We start from the raw sequence: 24,632 nt of genomic DNA on the forward strand, positions 1-24,632 counted from the left end.
GACTTTTACCGTAATGACCGAGTGACCTTCCAATTGATTGGATGCTTGTGTTGCGTAGAATTTAAAAGCGGTAGAACATTGGATCTCACGAGATCCGATAGGCCAAGCATGATCGCATGTCCTGCTCTCAAACAAGACGCGATACATGCAACCGTATCACGCTACTGTACTGATAATGTGCTTATTAGATAAAATTGTATTTCAGAATAAAACGACAAGATTTATGTTGTTGTTCTTTTACATTGCTTCCGTTCATTTACTCATATTGTACACTGAGTCTAAATATAACGTGATTGCTGCGTGACCGTAGTTAGCTGACTTCATCCTTAGCAGCGAGTAATGTAAATCTCTGTCTGGTGCGTACCGGATCCAAGGTTTCAGAACAGTCTTTGACAAAGTAGCCATTATCATGAATTGTATAACGATGGCTATATAATAAATACTGAAATCATCACTCGTAATTCACGCCATGAGCTTGTCATTCCTCATCTGTGCACACGTTTGACTATGGGATTAGCGACAGGAGCCGAGGGACAGTCAGAGTTAAGGAAAGTGAGAAGTGACCATATTTTTAGATCATAACATTATTGATGTGACGTATGCAAAAGCACATAGTCAATAAAATACACAATTCATATAAAACAGATTGTTGCATAAGGGAATAAATAAATGTATATGAATAATGGGTCGATAGAAACCCGCATGCGCATAAATCCTGAGAGAGAGAGAGAGAGAGAGAGAGAGAGAGAGAGAGAGAGAGGAGAGAGAAGAGAATCGAAGCTGGAATGCATTGAACACTTATTGACCTAGGTATTTTACAATCGTTAAACCTTCGTTTTTAGCGATTATAATAATTTATATATGCTTGGTGTCTGCCAATGATAAGGGTCAATTTAAAGTTTTCTAACTGAGAGATACACAGGACGGATGAGTACAAAATTGTATTTATGTTCAATATCATTTTTTAAAGAAAGTTAACATTTCCTTTCATGTTGTTCGTTTCCTGTATGTCTCCTATATTTCCGCATATTTATTTAGATTGCAGAACATAATGATTTAAGGAAAGAATGGTTAAAACAATATTTGGATTGCACACAACAACAACAAAAATAAAAAAAATAAAAATAATCAACAAATAAAAAACGACATGCGCGTTGTGTGATATTATGGATATGCAGTAATAGCGTATTACCTAATACAGTGGTGCAAAATCCCCATGTCGCAACACAAATCAGGGTCGCGAGGACGTTCTATAGGATCGTGGAGATTTGTTTAGGGCGGCAAAACATATTGGACTGTGGAAACGGTGTCACTGCCTTAAAAGGTTGGGAACCACTAACCTAAAAGGTAACGTCACAAGTCATATTTTTACAGTAATTTTACACATTTACTTTGTGAGTTATGCCAATTTAATGTTTATAATGCATTTGTTGGATACATCTTTGTAGATCATCCCAGTCTAATTCGAGGTAGTACTTCTGTAGTTCATAACGTCTTTGATGTATAGTCATTTGGAGCATTATTTACCAGACATCAAGGCATCTCGAATGACAATGTACAAGACCGTCGGGTATCTCAGTATGATTATATACCTGACTTCGGGGTACCGCAGAATGGCTATATACCAGATAGGCGGCTACGTTAAAATGGCTATCTACTCCACAATTTTTGTATAGCATAGACTCGCATTTTAAATAGAATGTTTCTATTTTGTGTCTTGGACAGGACTCAACATTCTAATCATGGTTGTAACTGAATAATGGAATGTCCATCTATAATCGTATGGTTGAACAAATTTAGCGCCAGGTACAGCGTTTTCAGTAGAAACAAAAACACAGCAAAGGCGCCTGCCCGCCATTATGTTAGAACCACTTATAAATCGAGTTGCTGGCTATTTTCATGAAATGATGTCATTGGGTGTGATATATCATTGAGGTAAAAAGTACAAGCGCTATTGGTATCATATCTATTTGCATACAGTGGATATCAGCCCAACTCTCCATGTACAAACATGTTATTGGTAGAACGATTAACATCTAGGAACCGCTTTCAAAACAATCAGCTGTGAGCAGCGAATCAATGTAATTTGACAACCTCCCTCTCAAACATTCTGAAAAGACACTATCACGGATAATTTGCAAACGGAAAAGTCACGCATACAATCATAATAAATGTTACATATATTTGATGTAATTTATGTTTGATTTAATTTGTGTTTGATTTGATTTGATTGTTTGTGGGTTTTGGAATCTTTTTATTTTCTTTATATGTCAATGTAATATAATTTTGTTTACTAGGAATTTGATATTTTCCAGAAAATTCAGTTTAACTTGAGTTTTTCTTTAGATACCTTATAATATAAACACTTGTTTCTATTTTTGACTTCGTTCCTGGCCTTGACTGAGGGTCAAGTAAACAACTTTTTCTAGAAGTAAAATGATTGGTTCTTATCAATTAGGCATTTCCTAAGTAGTAATAGTGATGTTTATTGAGAGAGAGAGAGAGAGAGAGAGAGAGAGAGAGAGAGAGAGAGAGAGAGAGAGAGAGTCTGGGCTTTTAAACACTTGATGTCAAGTTGTTTTCTTTTGTTGTGACCAGTATTTAAGATTTTGAGTTTTTGAGTTATATGTTAATGTTTCTTCAGATTATTTTGACTCTAGAAGATTTATTCGTTTCTCTGGAAATATTATTGTATTCATACAGAACTTTTGAACAAGGACATTTCTTGAAAATATTTGGATTTCCAAGACCGGAGGATTAATTATTATGTTTCTACAAGGAACTGTAGACGTTAAAACAGTACAGGATACACCATACGTCATCGCCTTCCATCTTGGATTCTTCGTCGGGACTCGAACTTGGAATCATCAGAACATTTAATATTACAACTTATAAAAATTTCTTCTTGGATTATTCTTGGATTATTTTTGGATTTGATTCTGGAAACCGTAAGTTCATATGTTTTCAATTTTACGGAATATTTCCAGGGAAATAAATTATTTGTTGTATTTTTCAAAGCTTGTTGTTTTCACTCTTTCTGTGTTACTGTTTATTCGAGCCTAAACACGTAACAGAAGATAAACTTTCATATGTTTAGAAAGCTAATAATTTACAATAAAACAATCAAGGGAATTACAGTATTTTTGCCTCTATATATAAACGCAAGTGATCTATTCTACTATGTTTTTAGAAGCGGATGCAGTTTAATTCCAACGCCCTTAATTTCTATTTTTCCCTAGCTTTGACTGGAAATATTAACTGAATGAAGCATCCTACTAAATTAAGCTATCTTTATTGTACCAAAGCATGCGTTAAGCAATGAAAGTGTATCAGAGAGTGTGTTTTAATAAATCAAAGTATTAATAGTACTGTTTAATGTTGTCTTCAGGATAAAAATCGATTAAACTATAATATGAAGCCAAATCTTCACAATAGAAAACTCCCTTTATAAGATTAAGGGAGAGGCTTTAAAAAAAGAAGATTCACAACATAAACAGAGTGAAGACAATCAAGTGCTTACACCGGGATATTTTGGTTTAGCCAGACATAAGAAGGAAATTAAGTTCTTAAACCGGGATATTTTTTAATTTGCCAGACATAGAAAGATAATCAAGTGCTTAAAATATTTTGTTTTTTTCCAGGCAGAGGAAAGAAAATAAGTGCTTAAATCGAAAATTTTTGGATTTGCTAGGCATAGAAAGAAAAACAAGTTCATAAACTGAGATATATTTTGATTTTCCAGACATAGGAAGGAAAACAAGTTCTTTACTCGGGATATTTTGGATTCGCCAGGTAATTTTACACCAGGAACCTTTGCAACGGTGTCCTACTTCAACGTAACACCACTTTTGCTTGACATGAATAATTTTTAATCTCATCAGTATGGTGAAGTTGATATGAGAAGGAGTGGGAAAATCTAAAAGTTTCAGCGGCTGCCAAAAACAAAACTACTGCTGAAAATATCACAAATAACAATTGACATGGGGAGCTTTCATGAAGTGAATCTCAAGGTATAGGGGTTAGGTAAAGAATGACAGCAACCAAATGACAGTAGGATTTCCTGGTGTAATGCAGGGTTTCTGTCTTACTATCGACCATGACCACCAGAGACAAGCACGTCCCTGCCTAGAGCGGGGAAGGTGTCGTTTAATAGGTTGTCGTCAGCAAAATTATTTACCCCAATTCATAAATTGGGAAACCCAGCTGACGTGTTCAAAAATAGAACATGAAACATTATAAATGCAAGTATGGGTGGTGGTGTACACCACAAAGACGCTAACCGTCATAAATTTCACCAACGTGATGCACTCGACTTCACTGAAATGTATTTCGCATTGCCATGACACAATTCAGCAAATATACTAAGAACACATACATGATTAGCAATTCAATACACGTAGGTCATGGCAACACGAGGAGAAGCCAAGATTTGTATCACATTGGACTGTAATGTTCAAATGCCAGTTCATTAGACAATACTTAAACTATCCATACATGAGACAAGATGTTAACCTATCATCAAGGGAAATATGCAATGCCTCTTCAAACTACTATGAACACATAAGGAATGTCAACCAGCAATCACATACATACAATACACTCACCGCCGGCATAAAATATGCCTGCTTTTAATCAACAAATGTAAGCGCAAAAACAAATAAAAGTTAGGAGAGCATTTAATATACACACAGGAGCACGACCTACGCTGATAAAACAATCTGGCAGACCTTTCATACCAAATGTGCCAAATGCGCGGAAGTCCATCAGTAGTCTGCGAAAGAAATTAAAGAATTTTTATTTGCTACTGTTTGGAAGGGAAACGAGTGAATTTTAAGTAGTGCTGGTTTTTAAAGGGACCAAATTATTATTTAAAGAAATCTCACTCGTAACCAGAAAAACGATCTTAATTCAATGAACTCCTCCCGAGACAACACAAACGCACACAGAACGCATCAGTTGAAAAATGGACCGAGTGTTATCACATATAACAGCAGCCTACAAGAATCTTCGAGATTAATAAAAGTAAAGTATGTCTAGACAAAATGCAGATCAGTATGCTGTCAGTGTTCACAAACGAACTATAGAGGAAGCAATTTATATAATTCGTTGGTTCAGCTTACAAATCAGGTCATTTATTGTCGTCCATCCAGAAAGAACGTCCTTTATGTCAGCCTAAATTCTGAACAGAAGTATATCGCATTGAGCGTGTGGGCTTCCACTGCTACAAAAATAAGGACAGGGATCAAATACAGAAATGTGTCTTTCGTGCCTTGACATGCATAAGAGGAAACCATGAAATCAACCTTGGGAGCTTTGATGTCAGATGTAATTAAAACTGCATCTGTTGCTGAAAATCGAAGGAATTTTTCAAGCATATCTCCATCGATAATAATAGGTAGGAAATTTATTTTCTACAATAGTGGGGATTCTGGACTTTTCAAGAGAGAGTGCCCCACATGCAATCCTCAAGAGGGACCAAACAAGATTCAAAAATATTACTTTTGCAGGAAGAAAAAAAAACCCCAATAATTAAACAGAGTAGATATGATAACTAAACCCAAACTTGGCCCGTACAGCAGATGATGAACTTGCAAACAGAGAATTACAACATCACTAAAACTTTGATAATATCAGGCTGTCCCCAAGAAATCCAGACCTGCTGTTAAGTACAGCACGCACTTTTGGTGATACATCCCTCAACCTTTATTAGACATGAAATGGGGAGGAGACAGGGTCACAACGTATAAATAATCAAGGAAACGACAATAATGACGAGTTTCACATGCAAACTCGGCCGTATCGTATGGAAAGATTCCGATGAGGTAGAATAAGAGGAGGAGAATAATGTTTGTACAAACGAGAGTGATGATTTTTAAAAGACATTACAATACGTCATTTAAAATTTGGCTCTGTGACTGTGGTGTCTTAAGCATCTAGTTATACTCTGCACTTCGAAAAGGCTATAGCCTCCGAATCAACTACGGCTTTATTCCCTTTCGCCCAGCTAGTAGACAGGCAAGAGGAAGAATGTACAACGCTTCTGGACAACGGTCTTAAGCCTACAGAGTTATACAGGACGATGTACTATATCCCTGGGTTCCCGGCGGAGTTCGGAATCCATCATGAAACGCGACAGTGAAAGGTGAAGCGGGAATTTACTGTAAACACATATTTAGACATATTAATATGCCAAAAACGTCGGCCATTTTCATGCCTCAGGCTGTGAATATTGTAGTGAATATGGCTACTACAAATGAAGATACCGCTGATTTTTAATCCGAGAACTCAACAGTAAACGACAGGAAGCTCATGATTTAAAGGTCCTACCAGTTTGATTTTGGACGTCAGATGAATCCTCCAGACGAAACCCTGTTTCTTGTGAGTCCTAGAGTCAAGTCATTTTGGATCTATACATATCAGTTCTTTATCCAAAGTCATTGAAAGAGGGGTAAGAATAAATAGCAGAAGGTCGTGGTTCTAATTAACAATCTTCGATAGGATGTTCTTGAAATAAATCATTACATACACGCATCGATGTATCATCAATACATTTACAAAACTAAATCTAGACAAAGGAAATAGAACTGATACGAGGTAACATCAATTGATATGTACCATCCTGTAGTAAATACAATCAAAATAAGAAAACGTTCGGGCGTGCCAGGTTCAGTCTGACCCAGCATCATGCACGTGCATGGGTTGATGGAGGGGGTTGTACCTGTACCCAAAACTGAGAAGAGAACTGAATACATTATAATGAATTTACACGAGGTCACATAGCTAGTTGAAGATGTACTTCTTCCATCATAAAGAGCAGAATTTTCCGCTCATGCGTAATGCGTACATGTCCAGCCGTAGCTTGGATACCCTTAGTCGAGGTGTTCTGCAAATCCATAAGGCTACACCTTAATGTCATCCTGCGAAATGGGTACGTTGGAAAGTACAACTGGTGTTTTACAGGCGATGTGTGCTGTTTCACTGACAAATATTTGGTCCTGTTACCTAGGGCTACTTAGATCGTATGTAAACCGGCGCACCGGCTATAACTTCCAGTAAACTAATGATGGGAAGGGAAGTCAGTCATTCGGCTGATTTTATGTTTCACATGAGGGAAGAAGCAGACCGAAGATGAATTTGTCAGGGAGCTAGAACACTTCGTGTGATATTACATGATGTAGCCATGGGCGCCTGCAGCAAAGAGCAAGTGGGGGGGGGGGGATCACGTGACCCCCTGTAAATCATACTGCATATATATATATATATATATATATATATATATATATATATATATATATATATATATATATATATATATTCCGACAAGTTTCATCATGCAGATGAAGCTGAAAATATGATATGTCACAAAAGTCTGTTCTTAACGCTTAGTAAATATTAGCTTTAGTTTCAGACTGCTTACACACGAAACTACGCAACTCTCCTGTCCGTGACTGACAGACCGGCTCCCCCTGCACAAAATCCTGCGGGCGCCCATGGATGTAGCGAACTCATTTTTAAAGACTGTCCAGAAGAGAATAAAACGGGACTGTGACCTCAAGGTTGTAGAAAATTCGTACAAGCTTTGGTGATTTTGTGTATCTGCTTGTAGGATACTAATCCTATTTAGGAAAGATCCCTTTAACGACTCAAGCTGTAATAAACATTCACACACACACAATGTTCTACAAAACTTTCTCACTTGGAACCGTGTTCATTATGATGAATCACATTTCAATTTCACTCATCTTTTTCAGGTTCCTTTATTCATTTCATCTCATTTTCACCTTTAGTGCCATGTTCATTCGCTCCCAATAAAGTCCCGGAAGGGACCAAACCAGGGATAAAAGAGATGCATGAACAAACTATATGAGCATATCATGGAAAGTCAATGGTAGTCGAGAAGAGATTACTCCCTGAAAATGATCTGAATTGTAAATGCTAATCTGATTTGCGTAACCATTAGGTCACTCGTGCTTGAATATTGCCTTTCACAGATGTATTTTTAATAGCATTTATCAGCCCAAATTGGTTAGATTATATTAAATATGTGTATCGTTTCTTGCTTTGGCCTAAGGACCATAAATAACTTTCTCTCTCTCTCAAATATTTCACATCATTTTACGTGCGCTTTAAGTCTATGCCTCTGCACCAGTTAATAAATTAAGGTTGGGGAATCGGTTTAAATTTAACGATCAATTATAACTGGTTGGATGTAGTTTATATATTTTTTGTATGAATAATGTAATATTTACATACTTCGTGACGGTTACGCTGCTTGTACCCGGTAAAAACGAATGCTTTACCAGCACATCTGTCGTCTGCCGTGCTTATGGTACTTGGGTCTAGTAAAGAATGGAAGGCCACTTTCACTGAGAGCTGTTATTCATATATGTTACTTTTCCTTGAAGATATCATCCCCAAAAAGTTAAGAAAACAAAACTTGATATATTCGACTACGGAAATCCATAATCGAACGCTATGTCATGTGACTTATTCAACCATCCATATCTAATTCTGATAAATCGCCAAATGCTAATTAGTTTAGATTATATGCAGTGCGCGCTCATGTGTGTACAAACAACCACACGCGCGCGCGCGCACGTGCGCACATGGGAAATAATGAGATGTGATGTGTGATTTTGATTTTTAACGTAGCTTTAACAATTTTTCAGTCATATCGCTACGATGTCTGCAATGTGGCAGTTTATAGTGATGTCTAGCACTGGGGCATCATGCCGCAGACATGTAGCATGATGTCCCACCCAGTCACATTATCCTGACACCGGGCCGACCAGTCCTAACACTAACCTCTTAATGCTGAGCGCCAAGCGAGGCAGCTGTTAGTACCGTTTTTGTAAGTCTTCGGTATGACTCGGCCGGGGATCGAACCCACGACCTCCCGCATCCGAGGCGGACGCTCTAACCACTAGGCCACCAGAGCGGTTCGGGAAATAATGAGCATTTTGTATATATATATATATATATATATATATATATATATATATATATATATATATATATATATATATATATATATATATATATATATATATATATATGGGTGAAGTGTAGAAGGTGTGGTTAATGAAGCATCTATCCATGTTTAACGATCACCCATCTGCGAATATCACAGATCATAATCTGTCGTCAGATAGGCGGTAAGAGTAAGTAGTGACCGTTTTTCTTTTCGGATTGAAATAATAAAGAGACACAACAACGAGGGTTACAATCTGGGTTAACCTTGTTTGCAATTTCGTGAGTGCTAAACTTCAGGAAATACTGATTTCTGTGTTTTGTAATTGATCACTGTTGTTGATGTGCTGTTTATCTTTTGATAGACATTTTTTTTTTACAAGTTATGGATAGTTCTTGATCATCTTTTGGTAGACAAATCTCTTACCCCATTATGGGTATTTCTTGATCGTCGTTTGGCAGACAGATCTCTTACCCTGTTATGGGTACTTGATCATCTTTTGGTAGATAAATCTAGTACCCGATATGAGTATTGTGTGAGTATCTTTGGTAGACAAATATCTTACCCCGTTATCAGTATGGCATGATTATCTTTGGTAGACATATCCCTCACCCCGTTTCGAGTATTGTGTGATTATCTTTGGAAGACAAATTCTTTAAACCGTTATGAGTATTGTGTGAGTATCTTTGGTAGACAAATATTTCACCCCTTTATGATTATTTTGTGAATATCTTTGGTAGACAAATTTCTCACCCCGTTATGAATATTGTGTGAATATCTTTGGTTGACATATATCTTACCCCATTATGAGTATTGCGTGAGTATATTTGGTACACAAATCTCTTACCCCGTTATGAGTATGGCATGATCAAAAGAAGGAAGATTTTTGGTAGAACGCAACCATTTTTGAAATCTTCTCAAGGCGCGGCTGGCATTCACAAAACCCTGCTTCAGATGATCAGAGTATCTAACCAAATACTCGATCCATGAAGCTTGCATTCGTGTCTGAAATAAAAAACAAACAAACAAAATAAACCAAACAGAATCTAAACACATATTTCTGAACTACATGCCGAATAACATCTTTAGCCTTATTACACTGGAGGTGTCACATTTACTGCTGATGCAGCTAGTCAAATACTAATGTACATGTAGGTTTGCGATTATGCAAAGGCGATATTGTTAAGTGATGTGAAATAGAACAAAAAACAATCGTTTTCATAAGAGTCTCATATTATTCCTGTAACACTGAATAAGATTTTTGAATTTAAATCAAACGTATTGTCATTTTAAGCAAACTATTATAAAGCAATTTTTAAAACAATTTTACATCAATTCAGTGTTTCTATGAGTGTAATTTAAATTACATGTTCCAATTAAGTGTCTTAGTTTAAAAACTGAAGTGTAATTGAAATTACATGTTCCAATTAAGTGTCTTAGTTTAAAAACTGAATTACATGTTCCAATTAGGTGTCTTAGTTTAAAAACTGAATTACATGTTGCAAATAAGTGTCTTAGTTTAAAAACTGAATTACATGTTCCAATTAAGTGTCTCAGTTTATAAATTGAAGTGTAATTGAAATTACATGTTCGAATTAAGTGTCTTAGTTTAAAAATTGAATTACATGTTCCAATTAAGTGTCTCAGTTTATAAATTGAAGTGTAATTTAAATTACATGTTCGAATTAAGTGTCTTAGTTTAAAAATTGAATTACATGTTCCAATTAAGTGTCTTAGTTTAAATATTGAATTACATGTTGCAAATAAGTGTCTTAGTTTAAAGATTGAATTACATGTTGCAAATAAGTGTCTTAGTTGATAAATTGAAGTGTAACTGAAATTACATGTTCCAATTAAGTGTTTTAGTTTAAAATTGAATTACATATTCCAATTAAGTGTGTTTAAATTGTTTTAATGTAATTGAAATTACATGTTCCAATTAAGTGTCTTAGTTTAAAAACTAAATTACATGTTCCAATTAGGTGTCTTAGTTTAAAAACGGAATTACATGTTGCAAATAAGTGTCTTAGTTTAGAAACTAAATTACATGTTCCAATTAAGTGTCTCAGTTTAAAAACTGAAGTCTTATTGAAATTACATGTTCCAATTAAGTGTCTTGGTTTAAAAACTGAATTACATGTTCCAATTAAGTGTCTTAGTTTAAAAACGGAATTACATGTTGCAAATAAGTGTCTTAGTTTAAAAACTAAATTACATGTTCCAATTAAGTGTCTCAGTTTAAAAACTGAAGTCTTATTGAAATTACATGTTCCAATTAAGTGTCTTGGTTTAAAAACTGAATTACATGTTCCAATTAGGTGTCTTAGTTTAAAAACTGAATTACATGTTGCAGATAAGTGTCTTAGTTTAAAAACGGAATTACATGTTCCAATTAAGTGTCTCAGTTTATAAATTGAAGTGTAATTTAAATTACATGTTCGAATTAAGTGTCTTAGTTTAAAAATTGAATTACATGTACCAATTAAGTGTCTTAGTTTAGAAACTGAATTAAATGTTCCAATTAAGTGTCTTAGTTTAAATATTGAATTACATGTTGCAAATAAGTGTCTTAGTTTAAAGATTGAATTACATGTTGCAAATAAGTGTCTTAGTTTGAAAATTGAATTACATGTTCCAATTAAGTGTTTTAGTTGATAAATTGAAGTGTAATTGAAATTACATGTTCCAATTAAGTGTCTCAGTTTATAAATTGAAGTGTAATTGAAATTACATGTTCCAATTAAGTGTCTTAGTTTAAAAACTGAATTACATGTTGCAATTAAGTGTCTTAGTTTAAAAATTGAATTACATGTCGCAAATAAGTGTCTTAGTTTAAAAATTGAATTACATGTTCCAATTAAGTGTCTCAGTTTATAAATTGAAGTGTAATTGAAATTACATGTTCCAATTAAGTTTCTTAGTTTAAAAACTGAACTACATGTTGCAATTAAGTGTCTTAGTTTAAATATTGAATTACATGTTGCAAATAAGTGTCTTAGTTTAAAGATTGAATTACATGTTGCAAATAAGTGTCTTAGTTGATAAATTGAAGTGTAACTGAAATTACATGTTCCAATTAAGTGTTTTAGTTTAAAATTGAATTACATATTCCAATTAAGTGTGTTTAAATTGTTTAAATGTAATTGAAATTACATGTTCCAATTAAGTGTCTTAGTTTAAAAACTAAATTACATGTTCCAATTAGGTGTCTTAGTTTAAAAACGGAATTACATGTTGCAAATAAGTGTCTTAGTTTAGAAACTAAATTACATGTTCCAATTAAGTGTCTCAGTTTAAAAACTGAAGTCTTTTTGAAATTACATGTTCCAATTAAGTGTCTTGGTTTAAAAACTGAATTACATGTTCCAATTAAGTGTCTTAGTTTAAAAACGGAATTACATGTTGCAAATAAGTGTCTTAGTTTAAAAACTAAATTACATGTTCCAATTAAGTGTCTCAGTTTAAAAACTGAAGTCTTATTGAAATTACATGTTCCAATTAAGTGTCTTGGTTTAAAAACTGAATTACATGTTCCAATTAGGTGTCTTAGTTTAAAAACTGAATTACATGTTGCAGATAAGTGTCTTAGTTTAAAAACGGAATTACATGTTCCAATTAAGTGTCTCAGTTTATAAATTGAAGTGTAATTTAAATTACATGTTCGAATTAAGTGTCTTAGTTTAAAAATTGAATTACATGTACCAATTAAGTGTCTTAGTTTAGAAACTGAATTAAATGTTCCAATTAAGTGTCTTAGTTTAAATATTGAATTACATGTTGCAAATAAGTGTCTTAGTTTAAAGATTGAATTACATGTTGCAAATAAGTGTCTTAGTTTGAAAATTGAATTACATGTTCCAATTAAGTGTCTTAGTTGATAAATTGAAGTGTAATTGAAATTACATGTTCCAATTAAGTGTCTCAGTTTATAAATTGAAGTGTAATTGAAATTACATGTTCCAATTAAGTGTCTTAGTTTAAAAACTGAATTACATGTTGCAATTAAGTGTCTTAGTTTAAAAATTGAATTACATGTCGCAAATAAGTGTCTTAGTTTAAAAATTGAATTACATGTTCCAATTAAGTGTCTCAGTTTATAAATTGAAGTGTAATTGAAATTACATGTTCCAATTAAGTTTCTTAGTTTAAAAACTGAACTACATGTTGCAATTAAGTGTCTTAGTTTAAATATTGAATTACATGTTGCAAATAAGTGTCTTAGTTTAAAGATTGAATTACATGTTGCAAATAAGTGTCTTAGTTGATAAATTGAAGTGTAACTGAAATTACATGTTCCAATTAAGTGTTTTAGTTTAAAATTGAATTACATATTCCAATTAAGTGTGTTTAAATTGTTTAAATGTAATTGAAATTACATGTTCCAATTAAGTGTCTTAGTTTAAAAACTAAATTACATGTTCCAATTAGGTGTCTTAGTTTAAAAACGGAATTACATGTTGCAAATAAGTGTCTTAGTTTAGAAACTAAATTACATGTTCCAATTAAGTGTCTCAGTTTAAAAACTGAAGTCTTTTTGAAATTACATGTTCCAATTAAGTGTCTTGGTTTAAAAACTGAATTACATGTTCCAATTAAGTGTCTTAGTTTAAAAACGGAATTACATGTTGCAAATAAGTGTCTTAGTTTAAAAACTAAATTACATGTTCCAATTAAGTGTCTCAGTTTAAAAACTGAAGTCTTATTGAAATTACATGTTCCAATTAAGTGTCTTGGTTTAAAAACTGAATTACATGTTCCAATTAGGTGTCTTAGTTTAAAAACTGAATTACATGTTGCAGATAAGTGTCTTAGTTTAAAAACGGAATTACATGTTCCAATTAAGTGTCTCAGTTTATAAATTGAAGTGTAATTTAAATTACATGTTCGAATTAAGTGTCTTAGTTTAAAAATTGAATTACATGTACCAATTAAGTGTCTTAGTTTAGAAACTGAATTAAATGTTCCAATTAAGTGTCTTAGTTTAAATATTGAATTACATGTTGCAAATAAGTGTCTTAGTTTAAAGATTGAATTACATGTTGCAAATAAGTGTCTTAGTTTGAAAATTGAATTACATGTTCCAATTAAGTGTCTTAGTTGATAAATTGAAGTGTAATTGAAATTACATGTTCCAATTAAGTGTCTCAGTTTATAAATTGAAGTGTAATTGAAATTACATGTTCCAATTAAGTGTCTTAGTTTAAAAACTGAATTACATGTTGCAATTAAGTGTCTTAGTTTAAAAATTGAATTACATGTCGCAAATAAGTGTCTTAGTTTAAAAATTGAATTACATGTTCCAATTAAGTGTCTCAGTTTATAAATTGAAGTGTAATTGAAATTACATGTTCCAATTAAGTTTCTTAGTTTAAAAACTGAACTACATGTTGCAATTAAGTGTCTTAGTTTAAAAATTGAATTACATGTTGCAAATAAGTGTCTTAGTTTAAAAATTGAATTACATGTTCCAATTAAGTGTCTCAGTTTATAAACTGAAGTGTAATTGAAATTACATGTTCCAATTAAGTGTCTCATTTTATAAATTGAAGTGTAATTGAAATTACATGTTCCAATTAAGTGTCTTAGTTAAAAGCTGAATTACATGTTGCAATTAAGTGTCTCAGTTTAATAACTGAATTACATGTTCCAATTAAGTGTCTTAGTTTAAAAATTGAATTACATGTTGCAAATAAGTGTCTTAGTTTAAAAATTTAATTACATGTTCCAATTAAGTGTCTTAGTTTAAAAACTGAATTACATGTTCCAATTAAGTGTCTTAGTTGATAAATTGAAGTGTAATTGAAATTTCATGTTCAAATTAAGTGTCTTAGTTTAAAAATTGAATTACATGTTCCAATTAATTATCTTAGTTTAAAAAATGAAGTGTAATTGAAATTACATGTTCCAATTAAGTGTCTTAGTTTAAAAATTGAATTACATGTTGCAAATAAGTGTCTTAGTTTAAAAATTTAATTACATGTTCCAATTAAGTGTCTTAGTTTTTAAATTGAAGTTTAATTTAAATTACATATTTGAATTAAGTGTCTTAGTTTAAAAATTGAATTACATGTTTCAATTAAGTGTCTTAATTTAAATACTGAACTGCGAAAGGGGCGGTATTTTAACTATCCCCCATTTTAATTAACTGGATAATTAAACGTCATAGACACTATTCAGATGGTAGTTAACAAACTTTGTTACCTTTATATTAAATTGTCATCTAAGAAAAATTACAAGTATGTATCTATTTATTTCTAAGGAATACACCGTTATTTATAGTTACCTTTGCTATGTACATGCCTGATATTTTCACCCTAAGAGATATATCGGACTCTTTCACTGTTTGATACCTCTGGTCTACCTGAAATAATATAATATTTAATATGATCCTCACATGTTAGTACATTCTTATTCAATGCTTAGAATAAAAACAACCCCTGAATTCCAAACATTTTCTTTTTTCCAAAATTCAGAAAGTGTAATACAATTTTACTTCTGAACCTCCGCCTCCGCTTCTCCCCGAAGTTTACAAGTCGAATGATTGTTCCGTTTTGTGGAGGTCTGATTGCAAAGTTCTTTCAAATAATTATTTCTATGCATGTATGTATGTATGTATGTATGTATGTATGTATGTATGTATGTATGTATGTATGTATGTATGAACGTCATTCGTGTGTATGTATGTATGTATATATGCATGCATGCACTTACGTATATATATATATATATATATATATATATATATATATATATATATATATATATATATATATATATATATATATATATATATATATATATGTGTGTGTGTGTGTGTGTGTGTGTGTTTGTGTTTTGTTGTGTCTTTTTGTTTGTTTGTTTCTTTTTGTTGTATGTAGAAGAACTTAGATGATGGCTCACTGCAAATGAAATTTATTCAACAAACAAAAAATCTTCTATCTGTTGTGAGATTTGATTATTACAAGATTGAAATAAAACAAACATTTTCGTACACTTGTTTTCAAGTGGACGCAAATGTGCAAATGTGCAATTCTATTTTTTTCTTTCCCTCTATAAAGCTAAAATTTGCCTCGGGCCTTACACACAGACTTTATAAGACTTCACAGCGGCATATTTTGACTTCATAAGGTGTTATTACAATTGTGTGATGTTTAAAACATTAAATGCATTATTAACGTAAATAACACACTAGGCACACCATTACAAAATGAGGATAAGAAAGAGGAGGATTTATAACTTTTGGAAAATATATACAAATTCTTTCTTGTTTTACAGCTTAAGGTCGTATATAGTGTACTAATCTCATAAAAACGTAAGTAGCAATTTTGGCCACAAGCTTTTCAATCTGTGAATAACACAGAATAAAAATTGCTTGAACTTTCATGTGTTCTCTTTGGGCAAAGTTAAAAAAAATGTACAACAGATGAAACAAAAAATGATAGTCATGAATTATGCTGGTTTCCGTCATTACGCTTAACTTATTATGTTCGTACACTTTCATAAACAAAACCAAGAGTCCATTGTGCATGTTGTGTGATTAAGTTTCAATTAATCCTTTCTGTACCGGCGCGTTTCTGTGCAGTCATTCACATTATGTATCGATTGATTCATCTATATTTAAAATACAAGACTATTAACCCTGCTTGATAAGAATATTTTCCGCCCATATGCACATTGTCTACGTGTCAGAATATTTATAGACATTGCTTAGAGATTGAATATGAAGATGAATGGAAAATTGGAAAATGCCCTAAAGAAAATAGTGTCTCTGATACATGCCATTTTCATACAGATCTTTTCAAGCGAGCATAAAATTAATGCTTTATTTATCACAAGAAAAAATCCTTTTGCTTTTTCATTTACTATTTTTTCTCAATAAAGCTGCAAATATTATCTGATGCATTTACGTAGACTTTGAAGTGCATTCGGATATACCTCGGAATATTTACCTTTGCTTTATTAGACTCCATAGCGGCATTGTTGACGTCACAAGGTGTTATTACAAGTGTGTAATATCGGAAACTATTATATGGTTTATTAATATAAATAACACCATTGGCACATAATAAAGATATGAGTAAGAAAGGGATATAAGTATCAGTTTTTGCATTAATATAAATAAAAACTCTTCAAATGTTAGGTTGTACCTTGAGTACTATAATTACAAAATCAAACGTAATATTGGTCATATATTGCAATCCACGTTCCTTCACTTGCATCAAAGAACAAGTGAGTATATTTTTGCTTGTGGTGTTCTTAAGTTCCATAAGAAACCTTTTCGCAAAGGTGCGTCTCTTTGCGCTAGTCGTCTTTCACTTTATGTATCGATCGATATGTTTAAAACACAACACTATTAACCCGGTCAAATAAATCTATTTCCCCTTGATAAAAAAATTTTCCGCTCAGTATTGCATTGTCTACTTGTTGCAATATTTACTGGGTTTGATTATAGATTTCATTTGACGATAAAAGAATGCTGCTAGACAGGAAATGATATCTTTGATGTATGTATGTATGTATGTATGTATGTATGTATGTATGTATGTATGCATGCATGCATGCATGCATGCATGCATGCATGCATGCATGTATGTATGTATGTATGTATGTATGTATGTATGTATGTATGTATGTATGTATGTAAATGTATGTATGTATCAAATAATCATTGCTGACGGATCACTCGCATTTAGCTAAACTGGACCAAAACAATGACAAATGCACGAAAACCAAAATCACTAACTCGCCGTCATGCATATATATATACATATACAAATATAAATGCACTTACAATTGCTATAACAATGCTGTAATACGGCTGTAATAATATATATATATATATATATATATATATATATATATATATATATATATATATATATATATATATACCATCGCTTCCACAATGATGTAGTACTATTTAAATACATACATGTACATACCATTGCTATCACAATGATGTAGTACTATTTAAATACATACATGTACATGCCATTGCTATCTTAATGATGCAGTACTATTTAAATGCATACATGTACATACCAATGCTATCACAATGATGCAGTACTATTTAAATGCATACAAGTACATACCATTGCTATCACGATGATGCAGTACTATTTAAATGCATACATGTACATACCATTGCTATCTTAATGATGCAGTACTATTTAAATGTATACACGTACATACCATTGAAATTTTACCGTGGTGCATTACAATATAAAAATAATAATGCACATGCCATTGCTATAACAATGCTGCAATACCTCTTTAACATAACAGAATTAATAAAATGCACAGACCATTGTTATAACAATATTGTAATACTGTTGCAATATAACAATAGTAATATAAATGTACGTACTATTGCTATAACAATGTGGCAATACTGCGCAATATATCAATAGTAATATAAATGTATATGATATTGCTATAACAATTTTGTAATACTAACAATAGTAATATAAATGTACATACCATTGCTATAACAATGCTGTAATACTGCTGTAGCTTCGTACTTGCCACTGACGATTGGTACTTTGAGGACTTTAAAAACTTCCGGTAGATGGCGTTATCGATGACTAATAAAACTTCAATTGTGGCGTCAATCTCTTGATGTTCACGCCTTTTGTCTATGCTATTGGTAAATTCTGGAAGATATACGATACTGGAATTATAGGGAAGGAAAGATCATGGTGTTCTGATTTGAAGGATATCTGATTAAATTTCACATTTTGCGAAAATAACCGATATGATAAAATCATATAACTCTCGCTGCCTTCCGCTGCATTTGCATGAGAATTTTGTTTTATATAAATCGCATCTTTCGTTAAAACTGTTTGATTCAGACCTAGTTAGTTAGTTACATAGTTACATTGATATATTATTATATTTCCTTATGATGGAGTACATGGTGTTGGTCAGTTAGTGGACCCACTTAGATGAAGCTCTTCTCTAACTAACTAAATTACTAACTACCTCACTCTATATATATATATATATATATATATATATATATATATACATTGCCCCAACCTATGCATATTGACACGTATGTTGACAGATTACTCCAAGTCGAAATTACATATCATTAGCTGACCCTTCAACTCTGACTGAAGCTGAGAAAGCAATTTTGATATGATGTCAAATGGCAAGTACCTGGAAGATATTCTATGCCAGCAGAAGTCTACAGAGCCTGAGGCTCACATATGGCACGGAAAATCACTGAAATCTTCTAGTCTGTATTAAGGAACTATACCCTAGGAATGCATGGATGCATCCATTCTCCACTTTTACTAGCAGAAAGGCAACAATCATGCGACACCCATAGGGAAGCTTCCTTGCTGTCAATAGCCGGCAAAATACATCTCAGAATCCTGCTTAATCGCTTTTGTAGCACATCAATCAAGGGCTACTGTCTTTGAGTCATTGAAGGTTCAGGAATGGACGAGGGGCAACATACATAGTGTTTGCAGCTCGTTAACTCCAGGAGAAATGCCAGGTCCAGAACTTGGACCTGTACACGCCATTCATCGACAATCGTCTTTTGCACAGCCGGTCGTGGGGGCTTCTGGAAGGTCATGGCAAAGTGTGGTTCCCCAGAGAAAGGCATCGTATCAGTTCGGCAAATCCATGTTGGCTCGCTCGGTTGTATTGTGGAAGAAGGCGAGTCATCTGAACCATTCCCAGTCACCAGCAGAGTCAAGCTAGGCTGTATGTTGGCCGCAACCATTTACAATAGGATGCTCTCTGCCATGCTTTCTAATGCCTTTCGTGACTATTGCACTGGAATTAATATCAGATATCGGACTGGTGGCCAGATCTTGAATCTGATGAGATTTCATGCAAGAACGAAGTTACAGGAAGTTTCCCGACGACCGTCTCCTGGATGCCTAATCTTAATCTGACATGTAACACAGTATGGATCATTTTCCTTCAGATTGTGATATTTTCGGTCTCACAGCCAGTATCAAGGCAACAGAGGTGATGCACAAACCTGCACCAGGAGAGCCTTACATATAATACTGACGCATCCGTCTATAAACAAAACTGAAGGTTTAAAAAGCCATTGTGTTGCAGACCACGCTGTTTGCACGCGAAACCAGGAAAGGTACAGACGTCATGCCAAGAAGCTGAACCCTTTTTACATGGGCTACCTAAGGAAAGAGATGAGGAGATGAGGAGAAAATAACAGGACAGGGTTTCAGGGACTGAAGTTCATTCCATGCATCGATACTGGTGATGAAATAGCAGTTGAACTAGGCAGGTCACGTCACTTGGATGTCAATAACGACTACCAAAGAAGATATATGGCGAGCTGAAGCATGGAAAGCGATCTTAGGGTGGTCAGAAGAAACGCTTCAAAGGTTCCCGCTTGTTATCTTTGAAACAATTCAAAATTGACCCTGAGTCTAGGGAAGATCTCGCACAGGAACGTCTTTCTGGCACAGTCTCATCCAAACGGAATCAATAGACTGTGAACAGGGGAGAATTGCAGAGGTAGTGCGTGTATGTGTGTGTGATTTGGATTTTTAACGTAGCTTTAACAATTTTTCAGTCATATCGCTACGATGTCTGCAGTGTGGCAGTTTATAGTGATGTCTAGCACTTGGGCATCATGATGCAGACATGTAACATGATGTCCCATCCAGTCACATTATCCTGACAGTCCAAACGCTAACCTCTTAATGCTGAGCGCCAAGCGAGGCATCTGTTAGTACCATTTTTGTAAGTCCTTGGTATGATTGTCGGGGATCGAACCCACGACCTCCCGCATCCGAGGCGGACGCTCTAACCACTAGGCCACCGCAGCGGTCAAAAAGGTAGTGCAGAAGTGTGAGTCACCTAAATCTCAGAAATGCAGCATGTCGTCTATTGACTAAGCAACCGGAAGCGGTATATCCTGTCATGTGTTACAGACAATTCAGCCACTCACGTACTCAAATATAACAAACTAGTTAGTGATATCATGGTCATCTTGGAACTCGAAGGACTAAAACAAATAAACACTCCCACCCACCCACCCAACCTAAAAGCAAGACAAAAGTTCAATAGACGTTTACAATTTGCACCTATATCGTATTTATTCGTTTTGTCACAGCAAAGAAAATAAAATACAAAAAAGTCACGTAATTTCGAAGGTTATCAAAATCTGAAGTAAACTTGTTGTTTTTGTCATATTTTAATTCTGAGATTTCCTTTAACTCAAATAGTATATGTAGTTTAGTTTGTAAACATGTTTTATTGTAGATGTGAATAAGAGCTGCGTTGAGAAAGAATTTAAGTTTTCCTATTAAACAACCAGTCTTTATGTGCTACGAAACGGTGAAGGATATCGGAAGAAGTATGTATGTATACTACTTTCTTTTCAAGAAAGAAACAAATTAAAAGAAGAACAGTTATGGCAGATGACCAAGGAAGAATGTACACGTCGTAAACTGCCTGTATACTGTTTGTGCATAAACTTTATTTCTTCTAGTAACATTTGCTTCATTCATTAAAATCTCATGGCCCTTTCGTTTATGTACGCAATTTATATTTGCGTGTTACTTGAATATTTGTGACATGTTCCAATATGGATAATAATTTGAAGAATTTTGCTTGAATATTTGTAGAAAATTTAAATAGTAATATTAATTTGAAAACGTTTGCTTAACATTTGTAGACAACTCTAATTGGGACATTAATTGGAAGCATTTTGCTTGAATATTTGTAGAAAACTTCGATATGGATATTAACGTGAAGACTTTTATTTGAATATTTGTCACATAGTCAAACAGTGATATTAAACTGAAGACGTTTCATATTGGACGGGATGCAAATAACACCGTGTGACTATGATATCGTGTTACAAATTGGGACATATTCCGAGAACCACGATAGAGTGGAAAGTCAAGGTCCTCGCGGTATGCACTGCCCTTGTGGAACGTATACACTCAAATGTGTGGAAAATTATCAGGTTTTATATAAGATTGCCTTGTGATCAACCGTACACAAAACACTCGATTCTGTACGGAAGTCCAAATACTTGGTTCTTTATTATTTGCAAGGAATACTTTTCTACTCATCCACCACTGTAAATTGGAAATTGCCGTATCAAACGAAATTAGGTATCAACGGCCCTGGAAATTCCCAAAATAGTTTGATTTAACCAGCTACAGTAGGGGGACATTAGTGTAATTGAAGTGAAATAGTCTCATTATAATGATTTCTTATTCCCTTAGACAAATTATGATCTGAATATTTCAATTATATATGCACACGAATTTCTTATAATTAGAGTAAAAAAATCTTCGAGTTGATACAGCGATATGAAACTGTGAAATTAGATCTTTAAGCATTATTATAAAATTAGTTCCATTATAATTGTAAAAGCCATTAATTTTCTCTTTAGCCTACCGTAATCTAAAGCAGCCGTCTTTGTTGTATATTTGACTGCGTCATGTAGACTGTGTAGATATTCGTATTCACCGAAATCGTCTTGTAAGCTATTGTCTACATCTATATTCGACGACCATTCTGACGGATATGGATTTTCCTGCAAGAAAAATGTAAACAAACTTAACTTCATTTTCTAATTCGAAATGGACGAGGTTTCAAACAAAGATGCTTATAACAAATTAACCAAAGTAAGCAAGAAATTATCGTGCTATTCTGTGAATCAATAATTAAAATAGAAAATCCGATGAGTAGTCCAATAAAATATATGTAAAATTTTACAAACCTTAAAATAAATTCTACATGGATGTGTCTTTGTATATTCTTTTACACACATACTGTTTTTGTATTTGCAACATTTGAATTTTATATATTATTTTATAACATTCGGGTGGTCGAACGTGATTTCCATCTTGAGGAAGTTTTGAAAGTGTATTTGAATGATAAGTAGAAAGTAGCAACTGTTTGACAGGAGCGAAAAAGTATGTATTCAGTGGCGCATATTAAAACGTCGCATGTTAAAATCTTGTATTTAATGTCGCGTTTTAAAGATTTTAAATCTCAGCACTCTACGGGTCTCTTTAGTTTGGTCCATTTTATAAGTCTTGTTCACAATTCAGGCGACATTTTTATTAAATAAACCATATTTCGTACCAAAGTTATAGATTGGTCAGGCATTCTCTTCTGTATTTTTTGAACATTACTAAAACGTATTTACCGAGTAACAGGATTACCAAACATTTTCCTTCATTGTTTTATCCTTGGAACTATAGATGTTGCAATTCTAAGCCTAATGCCGCAGAGCCAGTGTTTACCTGCCTCAAACCTCGTAGCTTCATGGACCAAGATGCAAAAATCATACACAGAGTAGGCGGGTTTGTCTACCTAATAATTTTACAACAACAGTACGGGCATGATTAGTTAAAAATGTGTTATCAACTCGTTCCAATAGTCTCAACCAGACCGTACATCCTAATGAATGAAAGCTGCAGGCGACTTACTACAAAATCAATTTCGAGGTCTTCCATTGATGCCTAGCGTTTTGATTTAATCGATTCCTTGAATGAAAGCTTCCAAAGGATGCACGAGGTATTATCGAAGAACACACGGAATTATAAAGTTCATGACACCACGGGATTTTCGCATCGCTGATACCGACTATCAGAGATATGCTGTCAGGACATTTGGTATCAAAGAGCTGTGTTGTCAATAAATTGCATGGTGCCACATCAATCACAGAACATTATGGAACAATTATTGGCCATGTGAAGGGCGCCAAATTTATCCAAAGTCACACGCTGGAGTGCAATGTAGCGCATAGAATAATGACAGGCATTTTTACCCACTTTCTTATCCATTTTCTGTTTCACGCAAAAAAGACTGCATAATCTATTCACAGTTGTACTCATGCCAACAATTCCAAGCGAAAGCCGCGGTGGCTCAGTGCTAAACGTATCGGATTCGCTACCAAAAATGTGCGGGTTGAAATTCTTCCATCGAATCTGCGTAGGTCTGATGGCGTGGTGAGGCCCTGAGCGAGGAACTTATTACTCTTGCCTATTCACTCTATAACCCTCATGCTGTGAAGTCCCCTAAACTAGCAATAAACCTCCAACCCGTTGCTATGTTCTGATTTACGTAAGATTATATATATATATATATATATATATATATATATATATATATATATATATATATATATATATATATATATATATATATATATATATATATATATATATTTTTTCTTTGTGTACCAATGGAATAGCTCAAGCAGCCGTATAATTCGCTCGTCCTTTCGTAGTTAGATGTATCTTTTTTAAATCCTGTCCTAGAATCGGACTTAAATTAAAAAGTCGGTTAGCAGTTCATATTTGCATTCTCCTTTATACAGTCACCCAGTCCATATTTGGTTCAGTATATTACGGTTTTATGATTTGTTTTTTGTTTCTGTTTAATTGAAGAAACATAGATTATGATCAGTACATCTTGTCAAGTTTTCTGAGAATTATGTATAAAATTTCTTTCGCTTTTTATTTGCATTTTCATAAAGTTGTAACAGATCGGTTGATTCATTATCTTCCTTCTATCTCTTAAGAATATCGCATGGCTGTTTATATGTTGGTAACCACTATCATCCATAACTGGGTTAGACTGCGGAAAATCTCACATAATTGTGTGTTTATTTCACTCTCTTCTACTATAATTATTTGGCATCTTG

At 33.6% G+C, this 24,632-nt stretch overlaps 1 protein-coding gene across 4 annotated transcripts in view; it reads right to left on the minus strand.

The window, feature by feature from the left end:
- The window catches only part of LOC149804349 (metalloprotease mig-17-like), a 78,845-nt gene that overhangs the window by 38,574 nt on the left and 15,639 nt on the right, over nt 1-24,632 (minus strand). For 2 of the 4 annotated variants that reach the window (XM_089939214.1, XM_089939222.1), the window contains exons 3-6: nt 22,373-22,511; nt 18,452-18,624; nt 15,255-15,332; nt 9,819-9,976 (exon numbers count right to left, since the gene is read on the minus strand). In XM_089939214.1, the coding sequence (XP_089795340.1) occupies nt 9,819-9,976; nt 15,255-15,332; nt 18,452-18,624; nt 22,373-22,511 (548 nt within the window). Of the gene's footprint in view, nt 1-9,818; nt 9,977-15,254; nt 15,333-18,451; nt 18,625-22,372; nt 22,512-23,226; nt 23,949-24,632 lie in introns of those variants that run through there. The other 2 variants (XM_089939230.1, XM_089939240.1) reach the window with 2 other exon arrangements.

Source organism: Sinohyriopsis cumingii, chromosome 2 (genome assembly GCF_028554795.1).
Source record: "Sinohyriopsis cumingii isolate HCF-2022 chromosome 2, ASM2855479v2, whole genome shotgun sequence".
NCBI lineage: Eukaryota > Metazoa > Mollusca > Bivalvia > Unionida > Unionidae > Sinohyriopsis > Sinohyriopsis cumingii.